Below are 20,452 nucleotides of genomic sequence, written 5' to 3' on the forward strand. Positions count from 1 at the left end.
CTGAAATCCAAGAGGACCCTCTGCGCGTCCAAGCCTTGAGAGCCACCCATTGTCGTCACAGGGACGGGGGAGGGGCGCTGTCGGAGGAAAGGGAGAACGATCGGGGCTTCGGCCCGTATTGATTGTCCGGATGGGGGCGTCTCGTGCGCGAGAGGACGCCTCCGTCGCGGTACCTCGACGCCGTCGCAGCAACGACGACTGCCTCAGCCAGAGCCTGGACGAGCGATGACGAGGGTCGGCTCCGAGGGGCTGCTCCTGCTGCTGCTGTTGCTCGGTTTCGCCGGACTCCGCGATGCCGACGCCAAGGCTTCATCCGAGGTGCTCTTTTATCGAGGTAAGATTCCAAGGCGAACTCAGCCCGGTTAGTGCGTCACTTGTCCCCAGCTCCAAAGTCCATATAATCCTTCGGATGACGTTTCTCATTAGCTGAGCGCGTGTTTTAAGTCGGCGGGATCGTGTGTCTTCGGACGCGATGAGTTCCCGATTGTAGCGATCGGCTGCCAGGTAATTGCGTCTCGATGCTAAATAATCAATTTTTCGTTGGTATTTTAGTTGTTTTGTTTATGAATGAATTGCTTGTCGAACGCTTGCGCCTCGCTTCACCTCAACGTGGAGACCTTAAGAGGCACTTAGGACGGAATTCCCGTGACGTCATATGACAATGTATCTCGCTTAAAATAAACACTTCTTTCTTCTCGCTTTGCTTTAGTCAATAATTCAAAGGACTGAATCAATCATCAGGTGATGTACGAAATTGCTATTTCTGTTTACGTATTAATCCAATCGTTGCTGAATAAATTTGAACGATCGAATGGCGCATTTGCTATTTCGTTTAGGCAAAATGAGCTTCAAGTTAATATCATTCACATATGAAATCTTTCTCCATCTACGGTGTACATAATTTTACATATATTAATTTTATGCAAAATATACATATATATGTATATATATATATATATATATATATTTTTCTTATCGATATGTTATTACATTATAAGTCAATTACGTAGTGAATGTATTATTTTAAACGAACATTCGATAGGCTAAAAGCAACTTGTAAATATTTTGTTCGTCAGATTTTTTTCTCATTATTTATTATATTCTAACATTATTTTTGTCATTATAAGTTATATTATTATTAATACTATTTATATTGTTGCTATCGTTATTTTTATTGTTATTATTATTGGTATTATTAATATTATAAATTTCTTAAACAATCTTTATAATAATAAAACTAATATTGAAAGGAAAATATAAATTTTTAAAGTATAACTTTCAATGTGCATCGTCACAATAATTGATTAATTTCATAAAACATTGTTTAAATTATTTTTTAAAATTAATTTTCGTAGACAAATTAACTCGTTATTGTAGCATTTTATTTTATTTTATTTAATTGATTTTTTATTTAATTTATTTTTCATTTCCAAAATTAGTCAGTATATGAACATGAAAAATTCTGTTAGTTATTTCTTGAATTTTTTTTTAGGGAAGAATGATTATTTATTAAATAATATCATTACGTTAGTGAATTTATAAAAGTGAATAATAAGTAAAAAACAGCTGGAAATATGTCAGTTTTGAAGGAATTTTATTTTGAATATTATTTCGAAATTTGTTATACATATTGAAAATGAAATAACTAAATTCATTTTATTTCTGTTTTTTTCTTTTTTTTCTTTTTATTTATGAAAATTGTAGAAATTATCGTAAACTATCTTTAAATTCAATGAAAATGTATATTTTATGAATTATTATACTATCATTTTTGCGGTTCGGTAAAACAAACTAAATGTATTAAATGTGAATTTCAGATGATAATAATAATCATAATAATAATAAAATTAAATGAAAATTAAAAATATACGAAAAATAAATATAATATTGAAATATATATTACACATAACATTATATAAATATATAACAAAACTTGTAATTATTATATGAAATATATATTTATTTAAAAACTTGGATTTGAAAATTTGGAATCTTTTTATTACAATTATTATTTATATTAATTTTTTATGAATTGGATAGATGAAATAACATATATGAAGTTATTTAATAATAATTTACTTTAACAATTTTTAATTTAATTTGTTAAATGTTAATTTCATTACAAAATTTTTGTTTTATTCGTATAAAAATTAGTCTTCATTATTTAGTTATTTCAGCAGTTTGTGACAAAAGTATTGAGAAATTGCAATTACAACAGATGCTTATTAGATTTAATTCCATTAAATTATATCTTTTATTGTTAATTGATTTAAAGAAAAGTTGACTAAATTAAAAAAAAACTTGAATTTAAAATTTTCTTCTCTTTAACATTCACTTTGATTTTATAAATAAATTATAAATTTGTTTTTATAATATTAGAATCGAAAATATATAATTACTGATGAATTAATAAAAAAGACCTTTAATAATTATTATATTTTTGAAATGCGTGATACAAATTACATTAAAAATTTGAAAATTTTTATATTTTAATGGCTCGTAATTGATATTACATATAACCTTTTTTAAATTTACTTTTATTGCAAGTATAGCATATTTTAAAAAACGTAGAATTATTTTCTGTTTGAACATGAACGTGGTTAAATAAACATAGAGTGTTCGATATTAACAAAATATTTATGATATAATAAAATAATTATAAACCATGATTTAGTTTTGAGATTATAAAATATTTACTAACTTTTGATTTTTATTATTAATACATTAGATTTCATTTGGTGACGAAGATTTTTAGGTTTATTACATTACTTTTATTTTTTACTTTCAGTTTTATATATCAAGAAAATTAATTGATACAATTCTCAGTTATAAATGGATTTAAGGTTCAGATAAATATTTTATTAAATAAATATATTTTTATATTTTATTAGATAAATATTAATATTTTTACGAATCCTAGTTATCGAATAATTATAAGTAAATAAATTAATAATTACCAAAGTATCCATATTTTCAATGATTTCTCTTATAATAATGTTTAATAAAAGTGAAAGTAAGAAAGTAACAAAGTTCGAAAATGGGACATGCGAGACAAATCTTTAATTGATGATGCAAATAACTTCTACATTCACTAAATATAATCGAGCATTCTTATGCAAAACTTATGAAATTTATCATTTAACATTTAAATTTCTTTCTACCTTACTACAAATTTAATATAGCTAATTCATAAATATTTTATTATCTCATTTATACTTTTCATTATGTAAACTGTGGTCTCTTTATAGAAAGTTTTTGTCGTCTCTATAAATATATAAAAAGTATACATATAATAAAATGCTATTAATGATACAATTTCGTATTGTTTAGTAATTATTGTTGTTGATAATCATGTAATTGTATTGTATAAAGTATTGAAAAAGTCAAATTAATGTATAAATATTTCTTATTATTATTAATTTTATTTTATGGAACTATTTAATACACATTTTGTTTATCATTTTCTTACTTTACGTGTGTGTATTAATGCATATATAAAGTATATTATTGGTTTTGATTTCAAAAATTTGAAAATTAAATGATCTTAATATGAAAAATATTACATCTTGTATCCATGAGGATAATTTGTTTTATTGATTTTTCAATATTTTTAGGCAATATTTATATATACATAAAACTGTAAAATAAGTAAAAGCATTTTTAGATCAGCTTTAATAGAATATATTTTTGTTTTTAGTTTTAAGTTCTTGTATAGTAGTATTTTTAAGTTTAGTTGAAATGTTTATAAGTGGCTTAAAGTATTGGTTTTGTTTCTCAAGGAACTTTTATGTTTTAAATTTTTAATCATTACTTATATTTATGCTTTAACGAGTATTGAAAACAGTTTGCAAGATATATATGTTAAATAAGAATGTTATTATGCTAAATTTAAGTAAGCTACATACACGCACACACACGCACACACACATATATATATATATATATATATATATATATATATATATATATATATGTATACAATTATATTTAATAGTTTATGAGAAAATAATAAAAAGTCTTTTCTATTTACGCAAAATATAGTTTTCCTTTTATTGAAATACACTTTGAGTGTTTTTGTCAGCCAAATTATATATAAAGAATATAATTGCGTGGATTTACGCACGCACACACGCACAGAAAAAAAGACACACATAAACACTTGTGTAGCTTATAGATATATATTTATAGATATAGAACATTACCCTTCGCATCGAGTAAGAGAAAAACTTGTGAAAATCAATAATCACGCATATTTGTATATATATTTGTATAATAAATTGTTAATTATATTATTCACAGATTATATAAATTATTAAAAATAAATAGTTGTACAATTTATCAATATAATTTTATCATTCAACTAATTAACTAATTAATTGTATGTATGTATAGTTAATGAACTAATTAACTATACATACATACAATTGATTTGTACAGTTACATTTACATTTTATTGAAACGTCAAGTGCTGTAAGTATGCAATTTACTTATTGCATATACAATATAAATAATATATTTTTTCTTAAATAATATACTATATTGCAATTTATTATTACACATTATATTCGATAAATATTGTACATTATAGAAATTCGGTGAATTTTATTTTCATTAAAAAATAGTTCGAGATTGTATTTTTCTCAGTAATTTATGCTCTTATTTAAGAGCATACATAGTTATATAGATAAAATAAATTCAATAACAACTTTGATAACTGATAATTGGAAATCTTTCTAATAGATATTAAAATTCGCATTTGTTTGCCTTCGTTTTCAATTTGACTTGTGAGCGTTCGTATATTGTGATAAATAAGTAATACATAAGCATATGAGTTTGTTTAGAGAATAATTGAGAATTTATTACATAATTCAGAATGAAAATATTATCGACATTGATTGTCCAATGTACTAATATAATAATTACCTTATGTCTAACATGTAAGAAAAAAATCAATCAACACCAATCGATAGGTTTATTATTAAAAAAATTAATGTTTCTTGAAATATCCATTTTTTGTACATTAATATTTTATTTATTTGTTCAATAGTATCTGATTGTAATACTCATTAGCGATGATTCAACGAATTTGTTATATTCGTAGTAGTTCCGAATTCGAGCAAATATGCGTGTACATTTGTCTATCAAAAATAGAAAGAGGAAAAGCGAAAACCGCTGTGGAGTTTAATATTCTAAATCAAATAATAAATCGCACAATTTTACCGAACATTAGAAGAGGTGTGCGTACAATGCTTAAAAAACGAAACGCTAAATTGTTGTAATGACTGCATCGTTAAATATGCACAATGCCTGCCGCAATCAATATTTCATTTTCAACAATGCTCACAACATTAGAGAAATTAAAATGATTTTCACCGATCTAGCTGACGACACCTTACGTCAGCAGTCCATTGCCTTTCGCCCCCGCGGCTTAATTCTTATATCGTTCGATCGCTATTCTTTCCAATTCTGCAATATAATTTATCGACGTGGGGGGAGGGAGAGGGTGTGTGTGGGTGTGTGCGTGCGCGTACGTGCGCGCACGAGAGAGAGAGAGAGAGAGAGTGAGAGATTGCGAAGGAGGGGGGAGGGGGTAATGCTTCTCACCAGAGACTAATATCTACACGAAATATTGAACACCCACAGATGGGGAGCCACGGCTATCGCCAGAGGTGAGGCTCGAGCGTCTGGTGCGCTTCCTGGAGGCTGCGGCTGCCCACTCCTCCGGCTCACAGCTACGTAAGCAACGTCTCTTGGAGTTGGCACGCACGAAGCTGCGGGGCCTTCTGAGGGACGACATGCCCGAGAGGCCCAGCATTATCGAGACTCTGCAACGCGACAGCACCGATCCGCTTCAGTATCTTCGCGAGCTCGAGAGGCAGCGACTGCTACCGTACCTGGAGTACGAGCCCAATTCTAGAATTAAGCCCTATTCGCTGGAGGATGCAGCCAGGGTAAGCCAATTAACTTTGTACTTATCCGCACGTCTTGGATGCTACGTCGGTGACAATGAGTGCGACATTATTTTTTTAAATTCTTAGACCGCGCTGGGGTGGCTTACGGATTCTAGGTTCGAGTCCTTAAATTGGCAGCTTTGTTGCAACCAAAGCATATCTTATTATTATAGAAATTAAGTTAGATTACCGAAAACTTATTTATGTGCTTAATGCAAAACTTATGCAAACGTTTTTAATGCATATAAAGCATGCACTTCCATACATATTAATTCGGCAACTTAAAGAGATCCGACGATTAAGAATTCTTAATTATACGTAAATGTAATGTTTCTGGTTATTTTTACGATTAAATTAAAATTATTCTTATTAAAAATGTAAAAATAGCCTATGACCAATTTATCACGTGCCTTCAATAATTTTTAACTTATTTTTCATAAAATTTGGAGAATACATTGATAGTTTAATTAAAATTTTTCGATTTGCCAATGTTCGTATAAACGACAATTTGATAATAATTTTTATTTCAAGCCTAATTATAAATTATAGTTATTAAAGTTACGTTTTCATGAATTCATAAAGTTTCTTCTCTCTCTTAATGTAGATTTTATAAATGCGTTTTCAATACATATTAAAACAAAACAAAAAAAGTAATATGTATAATTTACTAGATATTCGTTAAAAAAAAAAAAAAAAAAAAAAAAAAAAAAAAAATAGAATATTGACTATAAAGTAAATTATACAAAAAGTTCATACGAATAATATAATTATGTAAGATCAATGTCTCAATAGACTTCCTCATGTCATATACTTGAAAAGTAAAAGCTTCAAAAGAGTCGAAACTATGATATATAGTTATTTTGAAATAAAAATATATCATTTAGAAATTATATGAATATTAAACGAATAGAATGATAAATAACTAATGATAACGATTAACAACTAATAACTGAATAAACACGCTACAGCACAACAATTAACAATTATTATAAATAAATATTATCATGATTCATTATAAACATCTATTTCGTAAGTTAAAACATTTTTGTTTTGTCGTTTTAAACATTTTCATATCAATATAAGCATTGTAATTTCATATATTTTTACAGGATAAACGTTTGTATTTATTTTAAAAATTAATGAATAATTACGCGATATTGCATAAAATTTTACCAAAATATGTACAAACTGTTATGATTATTTTCGTTGTTGATTATTAACAACGAAACATAATTGTTGATTATTTATAGTTTTCGTTTCTTTATAAATTTTTTGCATTCAAAATTATTAATTAAATTTGTTGATGCCGAAAGTATTATCTACCCAATTTATGTAATCTTAATGATTAAAATAAGTTTCATTGAAGTATTCGAAGATAGTATGTACTTTATCATTACGTTTTGCATGCATATGAGAGCAAAATTTTCAAATGTAGAGTGACTTGAATTAAAAGAATGAAAAAAAAGTTTATTAACTTTTATCAAACGTAAGGGGACATTCTTTTATACGAGCTATAAGCTTGAAAAAGAGAAACTGCTCGCGAGATGAAAAAAGATGTTAACCAATCGCATCATTTTTTTTTTATTGACATTAGCAATAGCAAGCAATTATAAAAGAGAGAAGAAAAAAAAATTAAAAAAAAATTAAAAAAAAAAAATAATAAAAAAGACAGAAACAATAATCTTCAGATTTAGTTAGCTTTCATATATTTCTATATTTTAACTGTTATTAAATGTCAAATAAGCATATAATTTTCTTGAATTATTTTAAAAATTGACGTTGAAATTCAAACAATAATCTTAAAAAAAATATGCTAATAAGATAATTAATATCTAAATTTTAAACGGTTTTATTTTCTTCAATAAGTATGTTAAAATAACAAATGTAATTTACTTTATAAATATTGTAATGTTTAATTGATTTCACATATATATATATTCGTAGATATGAAATTGACAATTATGTATCGTTATATTTCAATTTTTTATTCAATTTTTTAATACCTTACAAACTGTATTAGTTTCTACTGAGAATTGTACGATAATGATTTTTTTATGGTTTTATCGTGAATATCGCACATAACATTATAGAAAATTATTACAATTATTTTTCCCACTGTAAAAAACGTATAAAAGGTATTTTTTTACCGCCATAACTGCAGTATGTTGAAAAGAAATAAAATAATGAAAAAATATTATTGCACAAAAATTTATATATTAAAATTGTCTAACATTATTTACTCTCAGTTATTTATCTCAGTTATAATCGTGGATAGGTGATTTGCTATTATTTAAATTATAAATATTATTAAATAATTCTTTATTTGTTGCGTACGAATTAAAAATACAATACAAAAAATACGATTCGATTGATGAGTGTATAATTAAAATTAGCAAATTTATTAACTGTACGTAGAAATTTCATAAAATATTTTCTATTTAATAGAGCAATCCATCTATTATCAGAATCCAGATATATATATATATATATATATATATATATATATATATATATATATATATATATATATATATATATATATATATTATATATATATAATTTAGATAATAAATGTCTTTTACTTTGTGATCAATAATACGTTACGAATAATTTTGGCTATAAATTTCTTTAAAGTCCAAGTTCCACACGCTGTTCTACCAAAATCATAATTCTAATCCAATAGCAACGTAGGCGGGCCAATAGTCCTTTATCTGACATTTATAACCATTTGCAGGGATTCGCGTTTTCCAGTTTCGTTTTTCATTTGTCAATTTAAAATAAAGTCATTCGTTCGCTGATTAATTTTAAGGCCAGTAAGGCGCGAGTCGATGTGATTCGTCCTTAATCGACCGAAAGCCATTTCTATCGTCCAGAAATCCTGCATCCGTATTCAATTACCCGGTCCCGATGATCTCTTTTTCACGAACCCCCGAGTCACTAGATCCACCGAGTCGCACTTTTTCACTCACACACTGAACTCATGTATTTTTAAACTAATCAGACGCGAACGCAGGCAAGGCTGATGTCCGCTCCCCTGAGCAAAGATCCACTGCTGGACTACCCGGAGACGCACTACGCTGACCTCGAGCGGGCTCGCGAGCTGGAGAACGCACGTCGGATGGAGGAAGCCTATAGGCACAGACCCGCCTTCACTTACTCGTTCGACAAGCCCGAGCCAACGAGGGAGGGAGCGGATCCGCCCTTTGCCGTCCCGCCCAGCGATCCCCGATACTACCAGGATGAGCCCTTTCGCAAAGGTTGGCTAGAGCGTAATTTCAATTGAAAACGAGACGCTGATTTTCTTGCTTTCGGCCGTCTTTATTTATTTTCGGGAAAGGTAGCCGAGTCGAGAGCTGCCATTAAGCTGGTAAATTTTGTAGTACATTATGTATGATCCGATAATAGATGAGCGCGTGTGCGCAACTACTTGTCGACGTATGTAAATTACTTTCTATTAAATGAAATGAAACGACGAATGGTCATATGGGATGGCAATAATGCATATTTATTATTCCGTTGTCAGAATTTATACGAATATTTATGACGCTCGATTAATATTAGTTAAGATGATAGTAGAACGATCGTTTAATCCCAATGATTTATACATTAGCGATTATTTTCACGGAGAATTTTCATAATGGCCTATTTAAGAATATACTTTCACGTACGCAATATACATTCTTTTATGCTTACACATACATAGCAGCAAACATACAAACAAACAAACAAACAAACAGAAATTAATTTGTAAAAATTGTAAAATTTTACAAAGCTATTCTTAACAGCGCCTTTTTGAATTTACGACATGTAATTTATAAGATACGTAATTATCGCGAGAAAATAACGATATTTATGTTTGTTTGAAAATCATACATTTATCGGATTAGACGTTCGATGGAATATTTCATAAAATCGATGTGCGAATTCGTTTCAAAGTACCGTTTACTTCGCGACCAATTAATTATTCGAATAATCCGCGACATTTTTTCAAATACGATAGTAAGATTTTCATGGGATATGCACAGACGAGCCATACTCATAAAGCAATGCATAAGCTAATCAATGGCGACAAAAGAAAAAAAAAAAGAAAAAAAAAATTAATGACGATGATCGACATATTAGCATGGAGCAAACACTAAAATAACGTTATTAACTTATGGCTATGAAAGTCCTCCTCGTTACGAATGATCTAAGCTCGAGCCACTTGATCTTTAGCGTCGACAGAGAAGGTTCCAACTATCGATCAGAGAATAGCCGACCTCTCGGAGGCGGCAAGGGAGGTCCACTCCATCCAGCTCAAGCCTCAGCCAAAGCTGAAGCAGATGACGACGAGGACGCGAGACCCAATAGACGAGTACGCACCGATAGGCGGCATCCTGGAAATGAACGTCCTTCCGGAGCCACGGAGACGTGCCGAACAAGACCCCATCGTGATCTCCCTTGGTAATAGGCTCAACGATGACATTTACTTTATAGGTAAGATAACCTCGGATAGTGGCGCATTGTATGTCATTTGTAGAGTCAATTTTTTCAATTATTTGCCAATCAACAATGCCTTTACTCTATGTGAAATAGGAAGATGATGGAGATTTAAGAATAACGAGGAACGTCTCTCTATAAAAATTGCAACTTTCATCAAAATTCTTTTTGACATCTTTCTTCTTCCTTATTATTTTTTTCTTTTTCTCTTTCTTTTTTTTTTTTTTTTTTTTTTTTTTTTTATATAAAATTTTATTTTAACGTTGCATTTCCTTTAACATTAGCAATATCATTAAAACTGTTGATAAAGCATATATTAAGATGGGAGGTTTATTAAGAGCTTACGGTAGATGACGTAGAGACGGATAAGAGAAAAGATCTTATCATAATACGAAATTCCAAATGTGTAGATAGAGTAAAAGTATTTAGAAAGCTTTTCATTAAAATGTTATCGTTGCATTGAATTCGGCAATTGTCCCGTAATATAATTAGTCGCTCTAATTGGCATTATAAAAAAATATTCCACGACCTTTTATTCCAAATGTGTGAATCGACCGTTGCAGCAAATTCTTGATTAATATTTTCTTACTTGAATATATCAATAAGGAGTGATGAAACTTGAATTTCTAATGAGATGAATTTTTTGTTTTTAAACCAAATTGAATTGCCAATTACGAAACCATACATCTCCCGATAATTTCGTTATTAATATTAACATTATAATTTTAGCTATTGTTGCTGGATGCAGTGCTGCGGTAATGTTTGCTCTGGTGCTAATAAGCTTGACTTGGTGCAGGTAATTATTTTAATTAAAAATAGCAATTAATGTTATGTAGCACTTTTTTTTTTTTTTTTTTTTTTTTTTTTTTTTCAATATGTGCCCAACTGTATAACAAGACGATTTCTCGGGGGTTATTAAACCAACATTAAAAGAATATTAAAGACAATGTGAATTCAAAATTCTAACTTTTTTAAGTCAAAAGTATAAGGAGTATTTTTTCTTAATTCAAGAAGGTCGCTAATCTTAAATTCTATTCTTAATAAGTTAATCTTTATGTGTCAATATATTGGGTTGATAATGCCATGTAATTAAAAGTATATTCAAGTATTACGCGAAAAATGTTCAAAACCGATATAAGATAGTCTCTATAAAGTAGTAGTCTTTGATTTCTCCTAAATATAAATAATGTTAGATTCAGGCAATAAAAAGCTTTCATTGCCCTATGAATAAGTACGCGTATAAATTGAGTATAAAAGTAATGCGAATCCATTCTCATTATGACTGTTCAACTATCATCTTCCTTATGTTTTTTTCTTAAACTTGCCTCAGTGGCAAATGAATGGCGGATACTTCTGACGTCTATTTTTTAGTAAAGCATTATAACAAACATATTAGATATATGTTTACACAATAAATTTACACATTACAATAAAAATATTAGAAAAAAAAAATATTAGAAAATAAACTTGTATAAAAAAAATGTTGTTTCCTTTTCATTTTGGTTTTGGTTAATGGTCGATATAATTACATGACATATTAAAACAATTTCAATGCGATGTTTTTGCAAAATTAGACCTCTAACTGTACGCTCGTGCTTAAGGAAATTATATAGACCAGCGCTTTATTTATCTTTTAAAAATGTCAAAAGACTTCAGCGAATGTCGAAAGCAGCCGTAGATGTCGATTATCCAGCCTATGGAGTAACGGGTCCGAATAAAGATATTTCACCGTCGGGTGATCAGAGGCTGGCCCAATCTGCTCAAATGTATCATTTTCAGCATCATAAGCAGCAAATAATTGCAATGGAAAAGTGAGACTATGTTTTCATATTTTTTATAATTATTCCTCTTTCGCGGTTTAAGAATTTCAAAAATATTATCTTGGCTTAAATTATTGATATATATATATATATATATATATATTCATTAAGATGTTAAGTTTAAAATACGAGCAGTTTAATTTGAAAATAATCTTCATCAATTAACATGAAATTATATATTTATCGCACATTAACATTTACAGTAATTTCAATTATTGTTATTTTTATACCATAGGATTCGAGAATGTTTAAAGTTAAATTTCAAACTATAATTTTTATTTTACTTCAAATTTTAACAGCTATATTTCATATATAAATATATGACTTTTTTTTTAGCAGAGCATCGGCTACTCGAGACCCTGGATCAGTATCCGAAGCAGAAAGTGACGAAGAGAATGAAGAAGGTGATTACACGGTCTATGAATGTCCAGGACTTGCACCGGTTAGTATAAATGTTAAATTATTAATTTTTTCAGTACTCGATGAGAAATCGTTGTAAATGTGAAATTAATTAATTCTTACAAAAATACCTGCTTTTGCAATGATAATCACGAGTCCCGAAATAATTTGTCTAGTTAAGTGCTTATAATAATTTTATGCTTTATGATAATATTAAATTTATAAAAAAAAAAAAAACTTTAAAATAAAGAATTAGAGTTATTACTTAGAAGATTACTTAGAATTTTAATTTTTATTCTACAAATGGTTAATAATTAAGAACGAAGTGAGAAAAATAAATCTTCTTTGGATATTCATTCTCGTTAAAATATTAAAAAGTTTATATAAAAATTACAAATGGCAACGCTTAAATAAATTACACGGTAAAATAAATTAATTTGTACTAAAATTTATTATTATTGTAAGAACAATAATTGTTATTTGGATGTATAATAAATAATTGAAAATAATTAAATTTTAAGTGAAACAAACAATTGCTCAGTTATTCGCATTTAATATATATTATATTTATGCTACATTTCTTATTTTCTCATTGTAACGATTTATTAAACAATTATATTTCCTGCTTTGATTTGTAAATAGGTATAAGATAACACGTATATATATATATATATATATATATATATATATATATATATATTAAGTATGAAGTGAAGGGATGGATATTGAAATTATTGGTAAGAAGATGTAATATTTATTTTGACTGGACGCGATTCGTCAAAGTTGAAAATCCGGAGAGAAAATTTCTGAAAAATTATACTTCAAGTTATACTTGGCTAAGAGTTGAAATATTAAAAAATTGCTTGTAGACTGGCGAGATGGAGGTGAAAAATCCACTGTTCCATGACGATCCAACACCAGCCACACCGTCAAAATCGAAGAAAGAGGCCGATAACAGTGATGACAACAATGTCTAGTTCCCGGACGTCCAGCCCAAAGTAACGTCCAGCAACCAAGATAAATGACACCTAAGCGAGCGAAATCTAAATTCCTCTTTGGCATTTAGTTTACTATCTGTGAGTGTACCATATCGAAAGGATAAATAATATTGATATTTTATCTTTGCGCTAAAACAGACATATGTAATATTATTGTTTGTATAGGGAGGATTAATAGTGAAGATAAATTGCGTTATGCTATTAATATTATAGTAATCGATGAAACAAGCGACATAAAACGCATAGCCATACACATGCTTGTGAAGCTCAACCCACAGACACACACACACACACACACACACACACACACACACAGAGAGAGAGAGAGAGAGAGACAGACGCACACAGACACACACACGCGCTATAATATAGAAACGTCCAAGTAGTGAAAAAAGTAATGAAAGGGAGCGGCATGAAAACTCATTTAAAAATACAAGAAGTATACGGATGCTGTCCGTATGGAAATCGCAATATGAGTTTCCATCTTATGAGCTCGGAATATTGATGTTTTTGATAGGTGAATAATCAGTTACTTGGAATTTTGCATCGAAACTATTATTATGCTCACATCTTTCGCAGAACGCAAGACGGAGTATTTTAGTAACAAATTCATTTCAAAGTAATATAAATATTAATAAATTAAGCCACTAATATCCATAGCTAGAAGATTTAGGTTTTAAATGACTATTCGTTCCTTTTAAGTTTTTTTTTTTAATTACTTTGGCACAGCATAAAATATGAATGCTTTAAAATAGTTAATTTTTTTTTTTTTTTTTTTTTTTTTTTTTTTAAATTGCTTACATTGTAGATTTATTTGAAAATCTAATTGTTATTTTAAAAATGTGTGAATAACTGTAAGATTTTATAAAAACTTTTGTAAAAAGTAAAAACAAAAATATTACGTATTGAAATCTCGTGGTTATTAGCATTATTTTTGTTATTATATCGATAAAGAATAAATTATAACTTTTTCAATACTGGCTTATCGTAATAATTCGTCCATCGGGCATAACAGATGGTCGCAGTCATTTAATAAATATAAATAAAGAAAATGCTATGTATAATGAACTTTTAAGTACTTCAAACGCACGTAAGAGTAAAAACAATTATGAACAAAAAAATATTGATATATATTATTTTGGTTTGATTATTTCAACATTTATTTATGATACATATATATATATATATATATATGCGTGTGTGGGTGTGCGTGCGTATGTGTGTGTGTGTGTGTGTGTGTTTCGTGCATTTCGCAGATACATCGCAGCAAAGTAATTAATTATTTAATATAATATTTTTGTATGTTTTTTTTTGTTGTGACTTTTTTGACCGGTTGATAATAATTCAATAGGTTACATTAAAAGATATCGTTATACGAGATAAATATATTTATACAAAAATAATCGAGCATATTTTATATTGTTAGAATTATTATTTTATTTATAATTAAAAATACGTATATTTTATTCCTGTTTAATAACATCAATGATTTGTATATGACTGTACAATTAGAAAATTTTACTACAAATGTAAATGTAATGTTCATTTATTTATGTGTATATGGATCATTATATATAACAATACTTGGGTGTATATAAAATTTTATCATGTTTGATTACACATATACACATACGTTTATGTTATAATTACATATAAACTGTATTAACACATAATTATGTTAGTATATACAAATTCTTTTTGTATGACCAACTACTTTATAACGTATGTTATTGTTTAAATACTTGCAATGCACTATCAATTATATGTATATATTATAATTCTTTTCAAACAGTCTATGAAAGTGCCAAAGAATAATATAATTTTAACGACATGTATATTTAATTTTCGTTCATCTTAATTACTTGCTAATGATATTTGAAAAATTCACTAAACATAATTGCATTTAATCTTGGTCATATAAACGATTTCTCGTGTAACGAAGCATCCGGATTTCAAATACCTCAGAGAAGAAACATTCGTTGCTTAAATGCTCATTTTAAATATCTATTTTTTTTTCTTTTATTCCAGTATTATCACACTTAACAATTCTATAATAATTTAGAATCATAGTTTCATTGTAAATGTAATGCACGGCGTGAAATGATTCTTTGGCATTAATAGTATTATTGTTACAGGTTTATCAATAATATTAAGACTAAGTTTTAACGAAAAAGAAATGTTACATATGATAATATATTATATACATCGAGAAAAAATTTAATTTTTAACTATATGATGCTATATATATGATGATATATATATATATATATCATTATATAAATTAATAAGAACTACATTATATTTTGATTGATATTAACAACTTGTAAAATTAAATGAAGTAGGTTGTCTATGAAATCAGAGATGAGCGCTGGACGTTCTACACATTATAATGCAAAAGGATTTACGAATAAATTAAATGAGTATATATATATATATATATATATATATATGCATATATACATGTTTATGTATGCATAATATTATTTAAATATATTCATTTACTTATTACTTAAGACAAGCCTAAAATTTGTAGGTACAAGGGATGATAATACGAAATTACGAAAATCAAATCCTTGGAACTTGATATATTTTTATTCTAAGATATCAAAACTTTAATGAGTGATTTATTATAAATTTTTTGTTATTTAAATATCTATGTGGAGTAATTTCATGCTTTTAATTGAAAATGTATGTATAAACATTGTGCATTTTATCCATTGACACTATGTTATTTTAAATTAATCAAAGTTCCATTTAAGGGTATTTATTATATCTGCAAAATATTAAAGAATTTAAAATAAAACTATTTTTATAATAAACATAAATCATTTTATTCGCATTTTTACTAGATTATGTTAAAAAATGAACTATAAATTTAATTCTGTTTTTGTAAAAAAAAATGTTTGATAGTCAAAACACATTGAAGCGAAAATTTATAAGTTGTAACTATTGTTAATCATTAAATAATTTTTAATTATTTTCTATTTTTAAATGTTAATAATGCAAAAGCGACCGACATTTCTGAAAAAATGAGATCCGTCTGAGACATTAGAAATTTCACTCATCGTTTAAATAAATTAATATTTTGTCTTATATTTTCTTAGTGTAATTTAAATGAGAAAAATATCAAATTTATAAAATATAAATTAGCGAACATTAAGATATACACATATTTCATTTAAATTCGAGAAATTTTCTTTACGAAAACAGCTCCATCGCACTATTAGATATTTAAAGTGTAATAAAAATGTGAAAATTCGAATAACAATGTTGAAGAAAAGGTAGCATAAAAATAGGGTAAATGTATAAAAATGAACAAATATCCTACAACAAATTTCATTTTACACACATCGACTGAACAATTACTGCAGAAATTTTCCATTTCTCAACACATAGTAAGCGAAATATATGGAAAAAAAAAAAAAATACCACGATAAATTCTACAGTGTAATTTGTGGACCATGTTTTTTACACAAACTTGTATTATATACTGGCTTTAATTGTTTTAGATAATTGAAATTTTTTGTCGAACAACTAATTTTAAGAATATAACAATGCTGAAGAATTGAACAAGTCGAAATTCTGTAATTTTAATCCTTCAAAAATTGTTGGTTAAAAAATAAATCTTTAACCAACTCGCTCTGTATATCTTTACGCATTTCAATGATAGAGAGTATTTTATGAATGAGAAAGAATCTATAAAAATAATTAGAGAAATAAATGTATATGTATATGTAATGTCTTAAAAATAATGAGGTATTTAAGTTATTGCTGGTAAATGGAAAATAAAAATTTTCATCCTGTTGGGAAACGAGTCTTCATTATTATCCAAGTACAGACTTAATTATGCAATTCCTTTTTAACTAATTATATACACTTATATTTGTTAAATACCATTTTAATTTGTAATATATTATTTAATATGAGCTTAGGAGCAAATTTAAAAAATGCTTAAAATCCAGATTTGCAATATGCTATTTATGATAAAATACCTTTAGATCTTTGATAACATAAATATTTATATAAAAAAAAAATAGTTTTATAAATTAACTATAAAAAATTATTTGGTTACATAAGCAGCTATAAAGTATTTTCCAAATATAACGATATGAATTTTATTTTCATTTTACTTATCAAGGATAATAGGATGAGATGTATAATGTTATCGATACTATACATAATGAATATCTTTTGGCATTTTTGCATTTTTTACATTAACAAACGTGATAGGTAAAATACAACAAATTAAACGTTTTCTTTTTGGAGCAATTTAAATATTTAGTATTTACACGAACAATTAACTCAATTATGAATATCGGTACAATTTATCGAAATAAGTGTACAATATGTTATCTCGTCATTCTTTATAGGTAATACACACTTGTATTTTTTAATACCTTTCGATATATAAATAATTATTTTTTAACTTGCAGACACGCACTGGTTGTGAATCTATTATTTAATAGAGCGATTTCGTATATTCTAAATATTCGATGGAAGGTAAATTTATTGTTCTCCACATCACACTACTTCCTCGTTTCAATTGTTTTATACTAGATAAATGCCTCCAACATTGTTGCCAATCCGCATAATATGGCATCATTGGAGGTTTACCAGCTGCCAAACTAATTAAATATAAATAATATTATTATTAAAATTTATTTTAAGTTTTCATTATTTTATTGTTAGTTTGTTTGAGTATTTGAATTATTGAAAGTATTTGATATATTATATTTAATAACATTATACGTAGAAATTTTAAATTCATAATATTTATCTGTACGTACGTATGAAATGAGACTAAGGGCTCGAAGCTACAGAAATCTCAATTTTGATATTGATATGTTAAAATTTCCACAGTTTTAATTAATGAAATATTAAAATATTCAATACTGTCAAGTTACATCAGATACATTGATAATTACTTTATCGTAAATTTTTCATAAAATTTTTATAAAATGTGTATACAAAATAGATAAAATAACTTACCCGCAATCATTTACTGCCATACACTGTGTAACAAGTAAGAACGGATAAGTGATTGTAGATGCCAGGAACTAAATAATTAAAAATCATTTTATTTTCAAAGCAATACATAGGATTATCTAATCTTACTTATCTTAACATTATATATATATATATATATTCTAAAAACAAGTAGTATGAAAATATTTAACTTACTGACATAGTTGTATAAGTAAAAGCTCTCAAGTCATCTTTAATTACATATTTGTTAATATAATATGTTGATGCACTAACTAATGCTAGTGTAATAGTATGACCAATTATTCTTGGTATAAATCCAGAATAAAATCCAGACAGTCCATTAACTTTATAAATTTCTTTTACCGATCCTAACAGTGTACTAAAAGATAAAGATAATACGTCATAATATCTTTGGCCATTTAATTAAAGAAAATAAAATATAGAAATAAACAATGAAAATGGAACACTATAAATTATAAATAAAATCAATTGGATTATTCGATAGATTTAATTTCATTTACTTACACATATTTCGTTTCTTTTCCAACAAATTGAGCCATCATTCTTACACAAATTACGTCAAAGGGGTGAGTTACAATTAAACCAACTGTTCTTCCAACTAAATTTTTCAAAAATTCTTGAGCATAATGCTTATCCCTTATAGAAAAATAAAATTAATATATTATTAAAATATAAAAATTTTAATATAATACCTTAGATTATCTTCTAAATCATCAACAGACACATCATTGACATTTAATTCGTCTTTAAATGTTATTGATTCGATACATTTATTACTTGTAACACTGTAAATACAATATGCCCAACATTTTGGTACAAATCCTTGATAACATCCTGCGACGCCATCCACGCGTTTGATATGATTGACTATAATAAATGTTAAATAATTTTTCATACAATATTATTGACATTCGTATTAAATTTGAATGAATATTTTTTATGTAAAAAAACATTACTTTATTTATATATATTTACTTTATTCAATATATTATATTTTGAAAGAAATTTTTGAAAGACAAATCTCTCAAAAATTTTAACTGCTTAAATTAATTTATTTAACGAGTTTTTTTTTTAAACAAAACTTATTGACTTGAATATTTGACTTAAATAAAATACAAATATTTCAATAAAAAAAAAAAATAATAAAATAAGAAAAAAAATCAATAATTGAGTTTTAATAATTTATTTTTCTTATAATTACTTTAACTATTCAAACATTGAATCACGACATGACAAAATAAAAGAAGAGTTTAATTTTGCAAAATTAAATGAATGAAATCAAATTTTACACGTATAATAGGCGAGAAACAACATACTTTCCATACTTACTGTATTGGAAAATATTTGGTAAGGCTAAGGCTGGCTTTCCCCAAAAAGTTGTCGACGGCCAAGGTGGAATAGGTTCATATCCAATCTAAAAGTTACACGAATGGGCACTTTCTTTTATTAATAATAATAAAAATATTAATTTTGGTTCTGAAGCATACATAACCTTTGAGGAATTATTTTTTAGGATTGCATAAACAGGCTAACCTGAATTAAAAATTTAGCATAATCGAATGGATGTGCAACAATATTAAATATTATACGACCAGCGAAATTTGACCACATTGGCTCATTTTTTTCCAAATTATTCTTCATTGTTCACTAGTAATGGAATAAAATTATCTTTCTTTCTGTTATGACACTGGATACAAACGTGCAATTAGCGATTTCTGATTATTCGATTATGAGTTACGCGACATGCAAAGCACAAGCACACTATTGATTAGGTTACACCATACTATTAATTTACATA

The 20,452-nt window shown here is 27.2% G+C and overlaps 2 protein-coding genes across 3 annotated transcripts; one reads left to right on the plus strand and one right to left on the minus strand.

Annotated features, from left to right (window-relative positions):
* The first annotated feature begins 218 nt into the window (after positions 1 to 218).
* LOC105360286 (uncharacterized) lies at positions 219 to 13,937 on the plus strand. 2 transcript variants are annotated; one of them, XM_011497159.1, is made up of 8 exons: positions 219 to 334; positions 5,644 to 5,951; positions 8,965 to 9,208; positions 10,167 to 10,427; positions 11,160 to 11,226; positions 12,080 to 12,241; positions 12,590 to 12,692; positions 13,519 to 13,937. In XM_011497159.1, the coding sequence occupies exons 1-8, from the start codon at positions 226 to 228 to the stop codon at positions 13,624 to 13,626; spliced, it is 1,362 nt and encodes a 453-aa protein (XP_011495461.1). In that variant the 5' UTR covers positions 219 to 225; the 3' UTR covers positions 13,627 to 13,937. The 2 variants fall into 2 exon arrangements, with proteins under 2 accessions (XP_011495461.1, XP_011495460.1); XM_011497158.1 differs by lacking the exons at positions 219 to 334; positions 5,644 to 5,951 and having other exon boundaries at positions 8,645 to 9,208; positions 12,587 to 12,692.
* A 4,158-nt stretch (positions 13,938 to 18,095) lies between these two features.
* On the minus strand, positions 18,096 to 20,452 carry LOC105360287 (Mitochondrial carrier homolog 1). Its single transcript, XM_011497160.1, has 7 exons — positions 20,188 to 20,452; positions 19,984 to 20,068; positions 19,347 to 19,521; positions 19,159 to 19,290; positions 18,829 to 19,012; positions 18,637 to 18,704; positions 18,096 to 18,272 (listed from the first exon to the last, which is right to left on the minus strand). The coding sequence occupies exons 1-7, from the start codon at positions 20,293 to 20,295 to the stop codon at positions 18,107 to 18,109; spliced, it is 918 nt and encodes a 305-aa protein (XP_011495462.1). The 5' UTR covers positions 20,296 to 20,452; the 3' UTR covers positions 18,096 to 18,106.

Source organism: Ceratosolen solmsi, unplaced genomic scaffold (genome assembly GCF_000503995.2).
Source record: "Ceratosolen solmsi marchali unplaced genomic scaffold, CerSol_1.0 scaffold13, whole genome shotgun sequence".
In the NCBI taxonomy this organism is placed as follows: domain Eukaryota; kingdom Metazoa; phylum Arthropoda; class Insecta; order Hymenoptera; family Agaonidae; genus Ceratosolen; species Ceratosolen solmsi.